This window comes from Mastigoproctus giganteus, chromosome 5 (genome assembly GCF_048544385.1).
Source record: "Mastigoproctus giganteus isolate SK-2022 chromosome 5, ASM4854438v1, whole genome shotgun sequence".
NCBI classification, from domain to species: domain Eukaryota; kingdom Metazoa; phylum Arthropoda; class Arachnida; order Uropygi; family Thelyphonidae; genus Mastigoproctus; species Mastigoproctus giganteus.
The window spans coordinates 86,219,437-86,241,142 of record NC_143579.1 but is presented as its reverse complement, the minus strand read 5'-3'; the positions used below and the strand labels follow the sequence as shown (position 1 = coordinate 86,241,142).

At 39.3% G+C, this 21,706-nt stretch overlaps 1 protein-coding gene across 1 annotated transcript in view; it reads right to left on the bottom strand.

The window, feature by feature from the left end:
* Positions 1 to 14,400, bottom strand: part of LOC150085540 (NAD(P)H oxidoreductase RTN4IP1, mitochondrial-like) — a 181,424-nt gene extending 167,024 nt beyond the window's left edge. Inside the window, exons 1-2 of the mRNA XM_090373329.1 lie at positions 14,323 to 14,400; positions 4,334 to 4,479 (exon numbers count right to left, since the gene is read on the bottom strand). Coding sequence (XP_090229455.1) covers positions 4,334 to 4,479; positions 14,323 to 14,377 — 201 coding nt within the window. The 5' untranslated portion in view covers positions 14,378 to 14,400. The remainder of the gene's footprint in view (positions 1 to 4,333; positions 4,480 to 14,322) is intronic.
* Positions 14,401 to 21,706: the final 7,306 nt, after the last annotated feature.

The window sequence follows — 21,706 nt, the reverse complement described above, 5'->3', positions numbered from 1 at the left end:
AGTTTACTCACAACGTATATTCTGACAGTACATGGTGCAATCAAAGCAAAGCTATCCTTTCGGAATCACTGACAATTCACTGAGTCACTGAGGTATTCAGGAAACCTTGGAACATTTAATTTTTGGATGCGAGCTGTATGAAGAAATCCGTTGCTTGCTCATCACTCGCATACGCTATTCTCCCAAAAACCAAGAGCACTGCCTCCTGGGGATGAAGACCAATATAAAGTCTTCTCCTGTGTCACAACAGAGCTCTTTACCAAACGCTTAATATTTCCTCCCTAACAGTATCCAAACACTGGAATTCCAGTGAACTCGTCTAAACAACCTGTGTGAGCATCACTCACCCTAGAAACATAAAGATGATGATGTCCCAGGTGCCACAAGGATCGTCCAAGAGAACACTGCCCAAATGACCAAAAAAATTCAAGCTATTTGGCTTTTCCACCTGCCTAATTTACTAAGATGCTCTGTCACTAACCATTCAAGGATCATTCAGACATCAGTGTTCTGTCACCAATCATTCAAGGACCATGGGGCCAGTTTTCGACTTATCTAAACAAGACGCACCGGATACGACTTCAACTTATACACCCAGAGACGTCCGGACTGATAGTAAAACCTTTCCCAGATGACTGGCTATCTGGAATTGATTCCTCAAGCAAAATTGACTTTTCATCCTAACTAGATAGTGATCGCTGTCCTATGTCTCTCGACGTGGTTTGCTGGGATGTGACCATCAAAGTCGGATGGAACCATTTCCCACGAACACTATCTATACACTTTACTTAACTGGACTGAAACTTAACCACCACGCCATATCCCCTCGCATGGTACCTAGCATTTCCCCTGCCCTGAACCCTAGTTTCATCTGGTGCCTTCTCCACTGAGTTTGAGGTCACCCACTCTTTTGGTTCCATACTTCTGTTTTTCACCCCCATCCTTTAGTCTTGTACCCATACTCTACCTTTTCGCTTTTTTTTTTTTTTAAGGCCTTTGCCGCTGAAATTTTCGGAAACTAGTTGGCAGCGCCTGCCAGAGTACTTATTGCGATCCTTCTATGCCAGATCTTCCTCCTCGGGTGAAGTGTGGCAATGGGAGGTCCCATTAGGGGCCCAACGGCTAAACGTCAGCAGAACAACACAACAAGACACTACAGAACACCACTAACACACATACTTTTTGAAACCCCCGGGCCTTCACAGAATTCTGTGCTACACAAACAGAGTACACAATGCAGAGATAGGGGAACCCCCTGGGGCCGTTAGGCATTGAACACATTACTTTTACTCCCTAAAAGTATCGATTCTTTTTAAAGGAATCCATTCTTGTTGCAGCAGGATAATTCCATATGAATTAATTTACTTACTACTCATGTGAATCGAGAATGTTTCATGGAGTGGTTCTACCTTTTTACCTACATCTATCCCTCCCCATTTGTGCGGTTAGAAACGCAAAACGCTCGCGATTGGCAAAAACACTTACGGAATTACTTAAATTAACGGGAAATGTCTCCTATCTAAGAATACCCTTGTGTTAAAAATCGGAACGAAGACCTTCATGCGTCATATAACTGATGGCGTGCCTCAATGGAAAGGGATCCTGTCTGGTGTTCTCTTCACGGCAATCATGGTGCCGTTTGTGGCCACCAAATGCAATTGGATCACATATGCTGATTATGTCAAGCTACTTAGTGGATATCGCCATCCCACTCAGCAAATCAACAATTAAAGGACATAACTGACTACTTCAACGCATTCAACCTCCAAATTTACCCTCTGGAATTGGCACAAATCAATTTCTCACTAAAGGACAGCCAAACAATGCGGGAGCCTGCGCTCAATGGCTCCTCTGTTCCAAGTGTTCAAACGCACGAAGATCTGGGGTTCCTTTTCGAATCTAAGCTATCCTTCACCGATCACGTTAACTTCATACATTCGAGGCTGATTCACTACGCTGGGGTGCCAAGCAACAGCTGCTCCACACCAACGACCCACATTTGGTAAAAAAAGTATATCGTATCAAATATTTTGTATAGCAGTACTATATGCTTCAGAAATAATGGGTCTCGACTGCCGAATCCAACCTTAAAAGATTTCTGTTACTGAATTAGAATTATGGCTGTTAAAATGGACCAACACCAAACTCCACCTTCCCCCAATTCTCAGAGCAATACAGTTAGCAGATACCCTTCAACTGCACAAGCTCCGATCTTACATCGGAGAAAGAAGGCTTATTTCCGGTCTTCAGCACAGCTGCTAGCAGACCAAAACCGACTAGTGCTTACTGAATGATTCCTGCCAAATCAAATGCTGCCCTCACTGCAAGCAATCTATGGTGACCTCCAAGAAGTGGTCATCAACTAAAAATATACAAGGAATCCTCAGCAAACTGAAAATTTAAAACTGTGCTTTTGCCTTCTAATGCTCTGGATTTATATTATGTAACATGCGTGTATTTCTCATGTGTATCTCTTTTGTGTTTATGGATGTAAACCTGTATTGTAAACCCCTGGCACCACCATGCCATGATGGAACTAATTGTATGTAGATCATTGTGCAATTAAAGATTCTATTCTATTAATATTAGCAGTGGAAAAATGAGTGTAATAATAATAGCCATATAGTGCAAAGAAGCCACAGGTTTTTGCTGCACTGACAAAAAAAGTTGATAAGAAAATTATCCAGTTACCTATGTCGGGAGGGAAGTATGGAGGTTGATAGCGTAAATAAATTTAAGGAATTTGGAGTGACCGGATTTAAATTTAAATCCGGTCTGCACCACTCAGATAATTTCATGTCGGGCTGTACAATTATTTGTAGGTAATATGAGTGTTTAATTTTCTGATAATCCAAAAAAAAAAAAAAAAAAAAGACTACGCACGATGCATGATATGCTGAGATAACAGAGGGTGATTTTCGTGGATATGCTAAATGTAAACGGGTTATGTGCACTTTTGATGGATGCAAGGGAGGTTGAAACTGACTTCAAGTATTGAGTGAGTGAAAGCTGCTTATCCTTCTATTTAATATCTTTACAGAGTTCTTAAAGTGAAATACAACTTTGAGTTTGTCAGTCCCCAGAACATGCAACTCGACTTTTAAATGCTTGTATAGACCTAGTACACCATGAACCTTGCTAATCCTCGAACGGTGACAAAAACAATCGATGTACCAAGAACAACTTTAAAAATTTTATATTTTTACCAACATTTTTTCAAAAATTTTAAAATAACATAGAATGCGAAGTTTAAAAAACAATTATGTGTATTGAAATTTGTCTATTGTCTCTGCTGTGAACAGACTCAATTGTTAAAAAAAAAAAAAAAAAAAAAACAATTGTGTTAATAGGTCTGGTTAATCGGGGATTGCAGGTAGGGCGGCAGGAGGCCAATTAGGAAATTTCAGAATGTCCAGGCGGGGTAATAATACGCCCTAAATTGTCAAAAGCAAGCTTAAATTCAAGCAGCTGGTATGAGTTTGAAACTTAATTTCTTACACTGACGTTTGATCTATTTCTTGAAATTCTTGGAACTGTTAGCTGCATACAAGGGGGAATGGTTTCATGAGGGTGTCTGGAAATGGATAGAATTTATCAGGGAAGGTGGAACATTAGTATAATGGCTGATTACTGCTGGTTGTACAACGGGAGCCCTCAGAAGAAATAAAGCAAAACATAGTTTTCAGAAAAAAAAAAAGACGTAGATGTCATAAATAACGGATAAATGACGATGTTCGTTTCACAGTAGTAGTCTTCTTTTGAAAGTTTTTTTGTATTTCCTTTGACAAGCATAATAATTATTATGTAAATTATTATGACACAAAAAAGTAGAAGATTTATTATGTTAAAATATAAAAATTTTATTTATATTACTGTTTCACCAATTCCTTACTGATAGTAAAAACTAAACTAAACTATTTTCGAAATCAGCATAGATGAATTTTGGAAAATCACTTATTGGGACCAAAAGAAATTTTAATAAGTTTAAATTCGCAAGCTTTTAACATTATTATTTAACAAAAACAGTGTGGCCGAAGACACCGTCACAATTCTCATAATGTGTTGATTGTGGAAGTCTTTATGTGCTGCTATAACAAGAGAATACTTATACCTATCCACAAACCTCTATCTACTTAAATTTTTGCGAATACATAGGATACGTACATACATATACAGTATACTTGTGTATATTTTATAACATGAAAGACTAAAATTTTATTACTTTAATTGGGGCAGTGGGAAAATTATCTCTGCTATAAGCTTGTGAAATTAAAATTCACGCTAACTGGATTAAATTAATACTTGGTGTTCTAATTTTTATATTAGCATTTACCTCAACACCTCCATAAGAGGTAACAGCTACTCCTCTAATTGTTTCATTCGCTTCCTTTTTTATGCTTCTTCTCAGAAGGGCTTTAATACATAACGCACTAACTACAACAGTACCTACACAAAAGCAGACTTTTGAGGAAAGTTGAGCTGCAAAAACATAAAAATTCTTATTCAAAATGACAGAACTGAGTAGTAAAAAGTCAAATAGAGTACAGTATATATAAGAAGAAGAAGAAGAAAATCTTTATTATATAATAAAATCTTTATTATACAGTAAAGATACAATAATGTGCCCGCCATAATGTGCCGGCTTGACAATGACATAGGGTAATATAAAAATATGTACAGTATAAAACTTTAATTAGATAGTATGAATCAGAGCTGTATTACTCAATATGTTCTACGTTGATATTAATAATAGTAGTAAAATAATAAGAGGAGTTCACCTCAATATAGTACGCAGAACACTTCCGTATGATACCCTCCAGAAATTAAAACGGAAAAAACGAAAAAATCGACAACTTACCGGTACATTAGAGTAAAATATAAATAATTAAATAATCAATTTAAAACAATTAAAAATCAAATTAACGCAATTAAAAGAATCTAACGAAAATATTCAAAACGATTTTCCTTCCTGAAGCTGCCAACGCTTTTCGACCGTATGTCGTGATCACAGGAATGAAAATTACCGAATCGGGGGTTAAACCTGAAACTTAAATAGTGATTATTTGTCTTCGCGCATGCGCGTAAAGGTCCACGCATCGGAGATCAAATATGGCCGCCGAACATTAACAGAATTCTCGTGTAATTTAATTTCAACGGTTTCTGCAATTAATAGTCGCGTATAATTACGTTGAACGTTAAGTATTTTGGCCTCGTTAAATAAAAAAGTATGTTTTTCGTTAATGGCATGAAGGCTAATTCTGACGCTGCTGAACGAGAAGCACGAACTGAGGCTTCATGTTGATTTACACGAATATTAAGAGAAAATCGCGTCGAACCTTGGTAAGACGAGTCGCAATCACTGCAAGAAATGTTGTATACCAGGTCATTAATTTGTGTTGCGAACGCGGAAAGAACCGGGCGATTGTTCAGTATAGTGTGTAACTTCCGTATTGGCCTAGCTACAATTTTAAATTCGGTATCTTTAAAGAATCTGTTAAGCTGTTTGTGCCACTGTTCAACATATGGGACAGAAATAAAGTATTTTTTGATATTACTATTGTTGATTGGTGTAGTATTTTGTATCCTATCCTTAGCCTGTACCCTAATTCGGTTTATTGTGGTAATGGAATAACCCCTGTTTAAGAATCTGCTAGTTAATATTTGTATTTCTGAGTCCAAAGCAGATTCCGTCGTTGAATGTTTATAGGCATTTAGAAATTGATTAAAGATAATCGATCTTTTGTAGGTGAACGGGTGATAGCTATTATAATGTAGAAGCATACCGGTGTTTGTAGGTTTTCGATAGATGCTAAATTGTATTTTATTCGAGTCCCGGGTAAGCGTGCAATTTAGAAAGTTTAATGAATTTGTATCCATATCCTCCCTTTCCAATGCAAATTTGAGTCTAGAATGAATATTATTAAACGAATGTAAAATGTCTTGGATAGTACTACTATCGGTAATAACTAGAACATCGTCTAAATACCTCCCATAGTATGTGATACGGGGTCGAAAAGGTGTCAAATGTATATGCTCAATCGTTGAGAGATAGATCTCTGACATTAAGCCACTCAGGCTCAAACCCATTGGTAATCCAAAAATTTGTTTGTACACCTTGTCTCGAAAGGAAAATCGTTTTGAATATTTTCGTCAGATTCTTTTAATTGCGTTAATTTGATTTTTAATTGTTTTAAATTGATTTGAATTGTGTTAAATTGATTATTTAATTATTTATATTTTACTCTAATGTACCGGTAAGTTGTCGATTTTTTCGTTTTTTCCGTTTTAATTTCTGGAGGGTATGTACTATATTGAGGTAAATTCTTCTTATTATTTTACTAGTATAAAATTTTGTACAATATAAAAGATAACATAACAATTAAAAACGTAGCATTAAGCATTCAATAGATATGGGTATGTACATAGTTGTGAGGCAGACAGTACACCAAGGTATGTGAACGTTCATATGTACAAAGCACATATTTAAGCATATTCACACAAGTCAGAATATTTCACAGTGCCAAATTGATGTTCAGTATAGCATTTCCTTGTGAAACAGTTCATCGATTTGCCTGCGACGTGCCGTTCTGCGCCTCATAGCAGATAGCAGGTGGAGGTATCGGTATGAGTCGACATCAGGGGCCAAACAAAAGGGGAACAAGTTCGGCCAAAGAGCGCCTGTAATTGCGATCAGAAGCGAATTTCTGGAGGTCAACTCCGATAATTAGCAGGGCTTGTACTGTAGGAAGTACTTGGCCAGGTAGGAATCTGTCACTGATCTTCAGTCTGTTCCGTTGTAGCTGAAGAAGAGGGGTGGCTCGTAAGGAAGGAAGTGGAACATGCCACTGGCATATATCCCAGAAGTCAGGGGAGTTGATTTTGCCAACCAGCATTTTGACTGTGGTCGCAGTTCTCCTCATGCTGATTATTTGAGGCAGCCGCGGGATTTGGAGTTGGTCGGCCATGCTGGTGGTCCTCTGCTGGGGGGGGGGAGTCGATGTTTGTGGGTTGCCCACTTCAATATCCAGTATTCACTGGCGAGGATGGGCTTCATGACAGAAGGTACTGCGGATGCCCATATTTCAGAGGCATACAGAAAGGTAGGATACACAACGGTTTCCAGATATCTGATTGTGGTTCTTGCGTCTGTGTTATGAAGATGTTGACGGGCAATCCAGCACATTCGGCTGATTTTGCGTAGAACACATCCTGTCGACGGTGGCACCCAGGCTTACGCCTATCTCCACCAGCATCCAATTGTAAAAAAAAAAAAAAAAGTTCCTTGTAGTGTGATATGTAAACAGGCATATTCTGCCACCAGAAAGCAGCCACCCCAATGGGCAAATACCTCCCAGTGCACATCCCTGGCAACAGGAGCCGGGCTATTAATGTCTGTGCATCAAAAGTACCAAAGTTCCTGCACCTACCAGTGAAGTGCAAGACTAGCAGGTGCCAGCAAATCCCGCTCTCAAATCCCTTTTGAGAGGCCGCAAAAAAAAAAAAAAAAAAACCACAGGGTTGCTGCATTCAATTCCTGCATTGACAACTCTCTCAGCGCCAACAAAACAAACAACAACAAAAAAAAAAAAAAACAGCGAGTCTCATCCAATGGTTAATACCAACCTTGGCATTTGTCTTCTTTTAATAAAAACATATTTAAGCAAAATTTTGCAAGGCATTAAATCTTTCCCTGCTCCAGCACCTTCAATAATGTTGCCAGCCTCGACAGTGAGTGGCGTCTTGCAAAGTTAAAATATTGTCACTTTGAATAGCTCTTAGACGATCATCATTTGAAGATCCACCCACATTGATCCAGTTTTTTATATATTTTTTTCCTTTTATCCCCTCAGGCCTTGGTAACCTGAGGATTGCTGGCATCCATTGGTATTGTACTGTCTCCAGTCAACGCGGGATTTGTCCAATCTTAGACAATTCACTTATTTTTATTTATTTCTTTTTATTTATTTATTTATTATTTCTACTTTTATTTTTATTTCTGTAGCCGGTACCCCAGTCTGGGCAACTGTGGGCATGATTTTATTTTATTTATCTTTTTTTTTTTAATTCTTTATTTTTATTTTATTTTATATTTACAATCATTACTTTATTTATTTATTTATTATTATTTTCTTACTTTTATTTATAATTTTTTATTATCTTATTTTATTTTACTTTTTTAATATTGTTTTATTTTTATTTTTTATACTTTTATCTATAAATTTTTTTATCTTATTTTCATTTTTTAATTAACTTATTAATTTTTTAAAATTAATTTATTATTATATTTTTTTCTCTATGCTGGTACCCTAAGTCTGGGTAGCTATGGGTACGGGATTTTCTGGCACCCATTGGTATAGCACTACTGCAGTGGGTACAGGACTCACCCTCTTCAGGGCAGGCAAAGATTGTAATGGTCTATCTCCACTTGGCTAGGGATATATCTGGTTGTGGCCCACCTCCTCGTGGTGTAGACGAGCACCGGGCACACTTTCCTGGAGTTCGCCTGCCCGGTTGCAATGAGGCCAGAAATAACTGAACAACACAACAACAGGAGGCCAGAAATAACTAAACAACACAACAACAGATAATATATGCAAACATAACACCACGTTTCTGGTCATTCTACAGAGTTTTGTATTATCACAGAGTAACATGGCGGAGATGAACTAATGTTCCTGGAACCACTGTACAGCAGATACTATACATGTCTACATCTTTCCCTGCTAAGCAGACACATTATCATTGCCACTGGACTGTTCCGGAATTACTCTTTTTAATTGCCGTCTAAATTGTAGATTAAACAGTCATGCAAAATGTGATTCCATGATTCCTCACACGAGCAGAAACAGCAAGGATCTGTTGCTAGCCCAAAATAATACAATTTAAAATTCAAGAAACCATGTCCTGTCAACAAATACGACATCTCCATTGCAGGAAAAACCAAGCATTAAACTTTTTATCAGCGGCAAATGGTACCCTAAGTATAAATAACTTAGTTACTACACCAGTATTACTGCAGTCCCATCTTTCTTTCCAGAGTTCCTGCATCCGATTCATAATCCTTTTTTTCACTTATTTCGCTGAACTGCTACGTTACAAGTAATCCCCAAAAATTCCAATGTAACTCCTTTACGCAAAAAGTAACAAAAAAGCACAATAAGCCACATATAAATCTAGAGGCAAGAACCCTGACAAAACTTACATGGCATTGTTAGACACTGTCCTACAAATTCTCAATAGTGCTAAAATTATATGCCTCTGAATTGAGCCATATACTATAATTGGTATATTGATAGGAGGACCGTCTTATAATATAAAATTAAGGCCTTCTTCCTAAGCCCCCAGTCAGTCCTTGCGATACGAATAATGACAGAGGAACATTTTTTGATCTTGTCAGTAATATGCTCCAGATGGAGCATGAAGGTCAGCCTTTTGTCAATAATTAGCCCCAGATTTTAGAGTGGGCCACCATGGGAATCCTGTGACCATCAATTGAAACAATACAAGGTCTTGCAGTGTCTAATTTGCCTTTAAAGAGCATCATCAGTGTTTTCTTGTATGATATCTTTAATTTATGTTGAACTGTCCACTCAAATAAATTAGCCATCACACGCATAGACACCTCCTGTATCTTTTGCCTGGACTTTCCAGGTACACATATTACCAGGTCATCAGCATAAGCTATCCTATGACATATTGTTAGAAACCCCAACCACAAATTTAACCCTAAATTCCAAAACAGAGAGCAATATTTGATCCGAAACGGAGAGCAATATTTGAATTCACAAGCATTGCATGGAATGGAAACCCAGTAATACACAAGAATCAAATCAGTCCATCTCACCTAATTTCAGGCTTTTCGGACTTTGCATATGGCAACCATATAATTGCCACAGCATGGCGTTGTATAATTCATTTGTAATGCTATTAAAAAAAACCCATACTTGTATTTATAAAATGCCTTTATTATAATAAAATAAAATAAAATATATGCGTACTGACTTTATACTAAAATATTGAAATAAAATAGTATAAAGTTAAAAGCGCTAAAACTCACTAAAAACCATTAACACAGTAGCTTTCAACTTCATACAAGGTGTGGCTAAAAAGAAACAAGAAATATTTTTTAAATCTTCTTGTGTGCCCTAGAAGATAGGGCTACAGTGTTCTGCAAAACGCAATCATGGATACATGTTTTCCACAGTAGAAAATCATAGCAACTTCGTGTCAATATGTACATATTACGTACCAAACAAAAGGAACAAGAAGCAACAAGAAAAAAAGTCGACGAAACTGATGGTTTTATTAGTTGACAATTTGGTTAACGCCCAACTGATCTGAAAAAAAAAATTTTATGGTTGACAATATTAATAGCTTTGTGAAAATGAAAGTTTAGGTAAGCAATAGGAAATCGATTATCAATTAGTTTGTGACAGATCTTTCTGAGATTGCTAATCACTAGACTGAAGTTTTTGCAAACAGTAGCAATTCTGTGAGACTGTGAAAAAATAATGTTGGAGTGGACAATTTTAGATATATTAGTGGGTAAAACTAATCACGCTGAAATTAAATGCATCCCGTTTGTTATAAATGTCAATAACTGTAGGTCTACGGTTATTGACATTTAGATACATAATAAATCTACAGCAAAATGTTGCTTTACACTCCTATAGACGACACAGATAGGACAAGTGCCTTCCCTTAGAATATAGGACAAGTGCCTTCGATATAACGTAACACCTGACAGAAGTTGAATGACAGAACTACTTTCATTTGTACTCAGGGGAAGGAAGCAAATTAATTTCACCTGTCCCTGAATATGTACAAAGGCCTAGAGTTTTGTTATTCATTTATTTTTCTCCTATTGAATTAAATCAATTGTATTGTCCAAAAAGATGCTTATTGCTTCCCCTTAAACCTAGAACAGCCATTCATCTCAGTCTGATACCAATATCAAATACACATCAGCGAAAACAACTCACCCAATCTTGCAATTTCTCTGTTTCATGTAATCAGTTCCTCTTAAACTAGGCGCGGATGTCACCCGACAGCTACTTGAATCTAGACATTAATCTGTATTAGTAATTAAAAATTCGGTAAACAAACTTTTTCAGTTTAGTTGCTTTACTCATCATTCAACAACAAATGTGCATTATTGAGTAAAATAGCTCAATTATACCTTTTACCAAGAAATAACCAGAATTAATCTTTCAATTATTTAGCCAAATTAACATTACATTATATTAAAATTTGGCAGAGTAGAAATTTTTACGCGACACTCGGTGAAGGGGAAGATGTGGGATACTACAGTGGTCTCAGACAGTTTTTAAATTCTATACAGTGGGATCAACTGACGATGTTACCAACAGTAAATTCTAAATGTGAAGCATTCAAGGAATTAATCGTGGATGCTACTAAAAGTTTCATATCTATTAAGAAATATTGTTCAAGGTTTAGGCCTACCTAAATGGTTATCAAATGAACTAATGAGACTTGTGACAGAGAAGAAAAATGCATGGGATGCACATAAATTAACAAGCGACTCAGAAGCCTATGGCAGATATAAGCCAGTCTGTAATCAGGTCACAAAGGAGGTTAGGCAGGCGAAGGCAGATTACTAGAAATCTTTGGCAAAAGATGGTAAGAAAAACAGCAAGAATTTCTTTACTTATATAAACGCTAAAGAGAAGGGGATGAATCTGATTGGTCCACTTGATATCGACGGTTCGACTGTTGATGATCCTGCTCAGATAGCTAACAAACTGAATGAGTATTTTGTATCTACATTCACATATGAGGAGCTATTAAGGTTTGAAAATGGCAGAAGGTTATCGAATTGTAGCAGGGTGCTTAATGATTTTGTAATAACTGAAAGCAAAATGGAGTAGAAATTGTTGAAGTTAAAAATTAGAAAGGCACCTGGGGTGAATGGGGTCTATCCAGTTATATGAAAGGAGGCGGCAGAGCAACTAAGCAAAAACCCTTAGCCATAATTATGAGAGCATCCTTGGACTCAGGGGAGGTTCCCACGGACTGGAGATGTGCAAATGTATCCCCAATTCACAAAGGGGATCGAAGAGTGATAAGAGTAATTACAGACCAGTTAGTTTAACTTCTGTTCCGGATAAAATAATGGAGTCACTGGTTAAAAATGCATTGCAGGATCATCTAGACAAGACTGCAGCAATAATTCACACAGCATGGGTTTTTAAGGGAAAGCCTTGTCTGACAAATTTGATAGGATATTATGATGTGGTTACAAAGGAACTGGATGCAAAAAAATATTTTGATATCATATATTTGGATTTCAGGAAAGCTTTTGACACTGTTGAGCATGGAAGACTGTTGTACAAATTGGAGCAGAATGGTATTAAGGGTTAGTTGCTACGATGGATAAAAGGATGGTTGAGTGGGAGAAGACAGAGAATGGCAATTAAAGGGTGCTGCTCTTCGTGGATTAATGTTATTAGTGGAGTTCCACAGGGTTCGGTGTTGGTTCCTCTGTTGTTTTGTATATTTATCAGTGATATTGATGAAGGTATATCAGGCTAAGTGTCGAAGTTTGCAGATGATAGAAAGGTTGGCAGGGTTGTTAATGACAGTAATGGCAGTGTGCTACTGCAACAGGATCTAGATAATTTGGGCAGATGGGCTAAGAAGTGGCAACTGAAGTTTAACCTTGACAAATGCAAAGTACTGCATATGGATAGAAGTAACCCCAGATAAACGTATCAACTGTGTGGTACTAAACTAAAGGTGGTAGAAAATGAGAAAGACCTGGGAGTAATTGTGCAGTCAGATATGAAGTTTTCTGAGCAATGCAGATAGGCTGCCAGGACAGATCACGGGGTTTTGTCAATGATATATAGGAATTTTGCTAGCATGGAAAAGGAGGTGATTGTCCCTCTGTATAAGGCAATGGTCAGGCCACGTCTTGAGTACTGCGTACAGGTCTGGAGACCTCATTTTAGGAGGGATGTAGATTTGCTTGAGCGTGTACAGAGAAGGGCAACAAGATTGGTGAGGGGATTGAAGGGATCCTCTTACCAAGAGAGGCTTAATTTCTGCAAATTGCAGTGGCTGGAGACTAGGCATCTGGGCCGTGATCTCATTGAGGTGTATAAAGCCTTGAATGGGTTGAGCACGCTGAATTCTGATGGGATCCTTCCACTTGTTCAGATTACGAACATAAGGGGGCATAAATTCAAATTAAGAAAAGACAGATGTAGAATAGATGTGCAGAAATTTGCCTTTAGCCAGAGGATGACTAATTGCTGGAACAAAATTCCATCTGTCGTTGTGGAAGTTAATAAGTTAAATAAATTTAACTTATTAACTTCCACAACGAGGAGGAACTGGAGAGGAACTGGAGAGGCATTTGGAGGGAATGGTGTGATTTTTTTTTTTTTTTTTGCTGATGCTGCATAAGCTCATACACTTGCTTTCTTGCATCATATGCCACTACTACCACTACAAGAAGTACAGGTTGTTACTTGTCCAGAGCATACATAAAAAATTGAATAATAATCTACAGTGAAATGATACTGTATCCTGAGATTCTTAGTTTTGAAGCATTACCCCAATGCCTATATTAATGACGTGCCTCATTAATAGTACATTCAACAATAACTATGTGTAGTATTGAGTAAAAGATCTCAATTGCACCTTTTAACACTTTAGTTTTTAATTAAAGTCATTAAAAAAACGGCTTCTACTATGCCAAATTCTGATATAATGGTTCTAATAAAAATTCTAATATAATGGTTCTAATAAAAATTCTAATATAATGGTTCTAATAAAAATTCTAATATAATGGTTCTAATATAATGGACACTACTGGTACCAATATTTATTAACTATTCGGCTATTAATTTGTCCGATATTGTACACACGATCTATATATGAATGAAATATACAATCTGTGTGTGTGTGTGTGTGTGTGTGTGTGTGTGTGTGTGTGTCAGCAATTCAAATTTGTAGAATGAAGGCTAAGGTTTTTTTTTTTTTTTTATTTGTTCGTTTTATATTTTTGCTAGTCATGGTACGTTATTACCATTTATTACAACCATACAGAAAAACAAAAAAAGACCATGGTCCACCCAAAACTCATTAAAAACGTGTGAATAAAATTATTAAATAAACTTGGCATTGCTACAAATAATCTCTCAGTTAGTGTCAGCCAGTTTTTATTAACACTCGGTTTCTTCAATTTATTCTTTTAGAGACAGAAATAAGTTTAATTGAAGAGCATTTTCCTAAACTGTTTCACCAAGCCGGCTGGGTGATACTACACCAGTTAAAACTACATGTTTACAAACTCACCTTTATGAATGAACAGCGATTGTCTCAGTTTTTCAGTTTCCAGTAGTAGAATCATTGCCAATTATTGCTAATATTAATTATTTTTAAATTTTTTTATAAACGTATAATTCACTCAGTTGAAAATTTCGGTAAATGGAAATGAATAATATTGATCGTAATGCTGCACAATGTCTACTTGAAATCAGTAGAAGAAACATCTTCATTTCCACAGTGTTGTCTAACCTAAAAATAAGAGTATAAATATAGATGAGTGACGCGCCTGTTGGGAAGAATGAATATAATTAGATTAAGCTTCTTTCTTCTCCCCTTCCCACTTTTTATTTTTATTTTTATTTTAACTCCGAACTATAAATTCGTAGAAGCTGAATGAAATAATGAAAGTGAATTAACGAAAACTTTTTTGCTTCCATAGTTAGCAACAGATGAAGGCTGTGGTTTTGGAATAACGTTCATTAAAACTGTGTGTGGTTGTGATATTGAGCCACTTCCACAAAAAAAAAAAAATGCTGAGCTCGCTGTTAACATTTGTGATTAACAGACTGAAAACCTTTCAGGGCTAAAACTTCATATTGAGAACAAGCTTACTGACGTATAAATTAGTGCTATTGCATCATTTTAATTGGCAGCAACCTACTAAAGTAGTACATAAAGTTATACTTCACAACTGGGTTGTCATCATTGTAACACCAGGGTACCTGCCCATCCAACGAGGAGCAGCTAACAAGCTTCGAAACGGTGCTGTCTGTGTGGTGGTATCCGCCGAGAATAAGTAACAACAGTCTTCTCCATTGCTGAAGTGTTACTTATTCGAGGTAGTGCAATATCATGACAACTCGTGAAGGTATTCACAATATGATATATACTTAAATGATGCCAATTATATACTACTTTAGTAGGTTGCTGTGTGTTAAAATGATGCAATAGCTCTGACTTATACGTCATTTGTGATTAATCATTTGCGAAAACACAGTTGTATCAATTGATGATCAGCAACTGGAATACAGTATATCACTTTAAATTGGTTGATCGTAGAAATTATTCCTTAATTTCATCATGCACCTGGATCTGGCGCATCCGTAGCCAGGTGGGAAGGAGCAGCAGCAGTGCGTAGCACACACTTCTTGATTAGACCGGGGTTCGAGCCCGTCACCACCAAATACGGAGGATGCGGAAAGGTCAGGGAATGACCACCGCATATCCCAGAGCAATATGGCCTTAGTTGCTAATGCTCCTAAAAACCAAAAACAACAACAACACCTGGATCAATCCAGAGTTCCTCTCCAAGAAAAGCAGGATTAGCAAGGGCATCCTTTTGGAGCATATTACTTTTAGGAAATTTTAATCTCCTTGGAGTAGTTCAAAATTTTTTTTTCTCTACAGTTGTAGAATTTTGAGAAATATCAATAAAATTTAGGATTACAATTTAATAATTGTAAAACTACAATAAAAGCCCAATAATCTGGCACTTGATTATTCAGTATATTAATAACAATAACAACGAGAGGATCTGCTTACTCTTTATTTAATGACTACCCTCTCTCCACATACAGTTTCGTTCTGTAATTATTTTTTAGCATGAGGGAATTTGTTATAAAGTTACATGTGGACATGTGATTTTGTAAGGGGCGGCTCCTAGAACGTTAGTTCTACTTCGCCTTGTATCTCTGTGAAGAACAGTGCCACTGTAAAAGGTCCAGAAATGTGAATAGTGTAGGTTTGTATGTTCTGTAGTTCTGTTCTGGCCGCTTGGCTACCCAGACTCACCCGACGATCCAGTTCATCCCAAAGGTTCTCGATAGGACTGAGGTCACGGGGCTCCCTGCTGGCAAGTCCAAATTTTCGAGGTTTATGTCTTCAAACCAGTCTGTCACAACAATAGCAGTATGATACGGAGGTTTGTCCTGCTGATACAGGGGCCTTCACTGTATGATGTATTGGCTTTCTCCGATGTGCTGCCACAAGCTAAGTAACACATTATTGTCACGACATTTACTAGACGTCAGCATTCATGGTTTTGTCCAAAACAATCGTATCATCCTAGGCCAAACCATTACAAACAGCCCCGAGATCATTACCCAGCTTTTGCAAAACTTCATTGTCGGGATGATATAGCCTGGCAGGTAGCTTTCTCTGGGAATCCGCTACCCAGACATTCCCGTCAGACTTATAGACTATGTGCTGTGACGCCTCACTCCGAAGCACACCATTCCATTGGTTTACGATCCAAGAATGGCGAGCCTTATGGCAACCTAGATGGCGTCTGGCATTATTAAGGGTGATTATTGACTTTTGGACGGCTGCACGACTGTGGTAACCCATACTATGCAGCGTCTAGTCACTGAACTAGCACAGAGATGTGTCCAATCGTCTTACTGAGGATCTGTATGCATGCAGCAAAACGTCTGTGTTCCGAGCGAGCGAATCTTTGCAGGACTCTCCAGTCACATTTCATCAGATTCGGAAATTTTCCGTGTCGGATCATGGCAGTTTCAGCACCAGTCGGCTACCACTTGCAGAACTCATCATCAATCACCAGCCTACAAATCTTCAGTGCCGTTGAAATATCACGTACAGATCGCCCGATAGTGCTCCTGACAGTTCTCAGCAAGCTTCTTGAACATCTCCTGCGAAACAGGATAGAGAAGCACTATAGAAACGCAGGCCTAGAGTCATCCAAACAATTTGGATTTCGAAAAGGATACTCCACCACCGATGGATGCCGTACGCAGCATCATCAACGCTGCAACAGAAACAGACCGCAAATACTTTCTTGCCATCGCGGTTGACTTTGCCGGGGCGTTTGACACCGTCTGGTGGCCAAGCGTCCTCAGCAGGCTCCGTGAGGCCAAACTCCCAAGTAATCTATACAATTGGATCAGCAGTTACCTGTGCGACAGGTCAGTAAAAGTCACTGCTCCTTACTGTACAATAACCAGACGCATCTACAGAGGATGCCCACAGGGCTCCGTCCTGAGCCCACTGCTCTGGAACGTGGTCCTGGACGGATTCCTCAACCTCAACCTCGGAAATGCAGCCTCCCAGCCGTATGCGGATGACCTTGTCCTGACGCTGGCAGAAAACTCCAGGGCACAGCTGGAAAACACAGCAAACCGGGCGCTCGCCACTCTACAACAATGGGCTGACGAAAATAACCTGAAGATATCATCCACTAAGACAAGCTCCATCCTACTTCGGGGAACCCTGGACACAAGGAGACCCCCCCCAAATAAAAGTACAAGGAACCACCGTCAAGCTGACCACAGAAATGAAATTTCTCGGGGTTGTCCTTGATAGAAACCTATCCTTCACTCCCCACCTTGACTATCTCAGAATTAAAATCAGAAATTACTCGTCACTATTAGCAAGAATCACTCGCAAGGACTGGGGTATAAAGAAGAAAACTCTTGCTCTTTTTCACAAAACTGTGTTCCTGCCAGTCATCCTCTATGCCTCGGGTGTCTGGTACAGGAAGGCAACCACTGCAACTAATAAAAGAAAACTAGAAACCATACAGAGGTACATGTTAACGACTATCTCAGGAGCTTGTAACACAGTGAGTACACACGCGCTTCAGGTGCTCACGGGTGCCCTCCCTTTGGACCTGGAAGTGATACGCAGTGGACTCCTCTACAGCCTTTCCAGAGGCATACCGGATACCTGCCTAAATTTCACATTAAATGTAGCCAGCGAGCCGAAAATAGAGAAAAGAAGACTAACTGTACATCTCCAGTAAACCTGGCAAACACGGCGGCAAAACTCAACAAAAGGGCAAATAACGCGAAAATTCATCCCAACTGTCTCGGCCGTATACCCAAAATACCCAAGTTGGCTTTCCCCAGGATTGCTGGCCCCGTACCTCCTAACTGGCCACGGCACCATCAGATTCAAACTGATGACCTTTGGACTGAGCAACACTGCCCTCTGTCATTGTGGCTTAGTGGAAACGTGGAAGCATTTAATGTACCACTGCGATCTTTATGAAGACCTCCGATGCCGACTAATCACAGAATTACATTATGACCAGAGAATCAAGAGGAACGCTTACTGGAGGAGGAGCACAGCTACAAAGCACTGGCAAACTTTGCACAAGATCTTTTTGACAGAAGGCATACTCTTCCGCCCCCACAGCTACAATAGCGATTCTCAGGCCCACAATATATGACTTTGCAAACAACCATATAAGGTGCACGGACAGTCATCATCAAGACAATCCACAAAGGGATTGCATCCCAGGAAGAAACAACAAATGACCATGACCATGACTCCAGACAGAGACATAAGTAACCACAGACTGGACTAAATACCCACAACTACGGACCTGACTAAGGCACCTGTCCTGCTGCCAAGTGACAACCACAGACAGGAACCTACACCCGGATTGGACAACTAGGACCCAACCAAAGACCTAACTGAAGCAGACATGCAGCTGCCCGGCCATACGGCGACCTGTGCTGGCTCCCTTGCCGGGCACACTTTCCTTCCTCCCCTGGCAGAGGGGGAGGTAACAGCCTTCTAGTTGCCTTCCCCCCTGCCATCCCACATCTTTCTAAATTGGTGGGGCATGGGCATGCCCCACTGGCACATGCTGGGGTCGTCTACTCTATTGACCCCAGTCTTTCCTAGCTATCCCCCCCTAGCCTTCAGTCTCCTCCCCTCTCTACCCCTATGCTAGCGCAAGACCCACAGCAAAATTCTAGCTTCTTTAAATTATTTTGCCCTCTCCTCGGCCATTAAATTTTCAAACGCAACCCCTTCAAACCAGGAAACATGTATGTGATCAACATACAACGTGCAATTTTTTTTTTTTTTTTTCAGGTCCTTGCCATTGAAATCTCAGGAAAATAGGTGGCAGGACCTGCCAGAGTAAATGCAAATTACTAGGTACCTAGTCAGCCTCCACGGGGCGAAAGTGGGGCAACGTCGGGCCTCAGCAAGGGCCTGGCGGCTAAATGGCCAGAAGAACAACGGTACATGACACCACACATTTCAAGATCCATACACTTTTAAATCTCTGGCCTTTACAGTGAACTGTATCACCACACAAAGTAAACTACGCGGAGATGGGGGAACCCCTGGTGCCGTTTGACCCCAAACACCCTTTACACTTTACATTTTACAGACCTACTGCTTCTTTGGCATCCTATTATCATTCCGCACTGGGAATCTGCTAACATTGATGTGAATGTCAGATGCCGTCATTTGCGGCATCTGTTATTCATATCTTATCTTTGAAGGCCTCCCTAGCATAAGAGGGGTGAATACAAAAAAGGATTTGTATTCACTCAGAAGTAGTTGTGATAGAAAGTTGAAACAAAAACAATGCATTACGCTTTTTCAACATAATGATACTTCAGTGGGCCAGTTTGTAGAGGTCCTCTTACTGTCCTTCAAACCACGTCTCGGTAACAGAAATCACCTTACCGTCAGCAGCGAAGAACCGGCTACACGGCAGGAAAGAGGAAAAAATTCGATGGTAGAAGGTCGGAGGAATAAGCAGGATGCAGCAATATTTCAAATTCACATTCGTGGGAACACCTCACTGCAGCATGCGAGAAATGCACAACGGCATGGTGTAGTGTGCATTGTGTGAGGAGTTGTGGCGCCTGGTGGTTTTCCACTTCTGTACTTTTAGCATTAGCATTAGTAGAGGCATTTGATGCAAGAAAGCAAGCTTATGCAGCATCAGCCAAAAAAAATCAAAAATAAAAAAATAATAATAATAAATAAATAAATAAAAATAACCACTGCCACTTCACCCCTCTGTTCGTTCGAAATACCTGTCCAGCTGAGCCTTAAACTTATTTGGGCTACCAACTGCCACGACAAGGGATGGATGTCTATTCCACCAACAAACCACCCGCTGGCTAAAGGCAAATTTCCTCACGTCTATCCTACATCTGTCTTTTCTCAATTTGAATTTATGCCCTCTCAGGTGATTATTCTGAGCAAGAGGAAGAATCTCATCAGCATTGAGCATGCTCAAACCATTCAAGGCTTTATACACCTCTATCAGATCACCTCGCTGGTGCCTAGTCCCCAGACACTGTAATTTGCAAAACGTAAGCCTTTCTTCGTAAGAGCACCCCTTTGTTCCATTCACTAATCTTGTTGCCCTTCTCTGTACTCGTTCCAGCAGCTCTACATCTTTCTTGAAATGAGGCCTCCAGACCTGTATACAGTACTCTAGGTATGGCCTGACCATTGCCTTATACAAGGGAATAATCACCTCCTTATCCCTGCTAGAAAAATTCCTATATATCATTGACAATACACCATGAGCTACTCTTGCAGCCCGTCTGCACTGTCAGAAAACTTCATATCTGCCTGCACAACCACCCCCAGGTCCCTTTCATTCTCTCCCACTGTCAGTGTAGTACCACAGAGTTGATACGTTGCACTGGGGTTGCTGTTTCCCATATGCAGTACTTTACATTTGTCAATGTTAAACTTCATTTGCCGCCTATATGTATTGTGTGGTGACAAACAGTATTTCTTCGAATGCCAGAAAAAGTATTTTGTGTTGCTTATGTACGATCATTGAACATGTTATATGAGTGTGTATTTGTCCCAATTATCACATATGCTGCTGGAGCATGGTATCATGAAGTGGTAAATGTTGCAATTAGGAGGCATTTAATGTCTGTGCCCAAAGATTCGCTCTTCTGAGTATCACCAGGACCTGTCATACTGTTTCTACTGATGCTCTGGATGAAATATCTGGGAAGATGCTTGCCGATTTATTGCTAATCCGCGCAGGCTTGAGGAGGTCCTTCTAAGATCCCTCTTCTACTGTCTTAGAAGGGAGATCTGAGCCGACCGGGCTAGCCAGGTGGGTAAAGTGCCTGCCTGCCAATCCAATGGTCGCTGGTTCGAATCCCGCTCGGGCTTGGATCGGAATAAAATGCAAAAACTTTGGGAGGTGCAATATGGCCACCGAAGCCGATGCGACAACTAACAAAAAAAAAAATAATAATAAATAAATAAAATAAAAAAAGGGGGATCATCTAAGTATTCGGTCATACCAGTGTCGAGGTGGCGCTTGAGGGGCGGCTGCTTACAGTTCAAAGGAAGGGGATAGATGATGCATTAATGAATTTTTTGGCAAACTAGATGGAATAACTCTGACAAAGGCAGGGAATACTATGTCTTTTTCCACCCCTAACGACCGTGGATTGTAAAGTAAAATGGTGCTTGCAGTTCAGCTCGAGTGCTTGTTTCCTGCTAATCAGGCAAATCTTAATGTTTAGGCTGGGTCGCGCTGTGGTTTGGTCTCTTCTGGTTTGTGCTTCTGTGAAGTGAAGACTCGCCTTCATGTCATGCTATGTTGTCACTATTATGAAGATCTGAGTAGCAAATTAGAACAGGAGGCCTGTCATTTGGATTT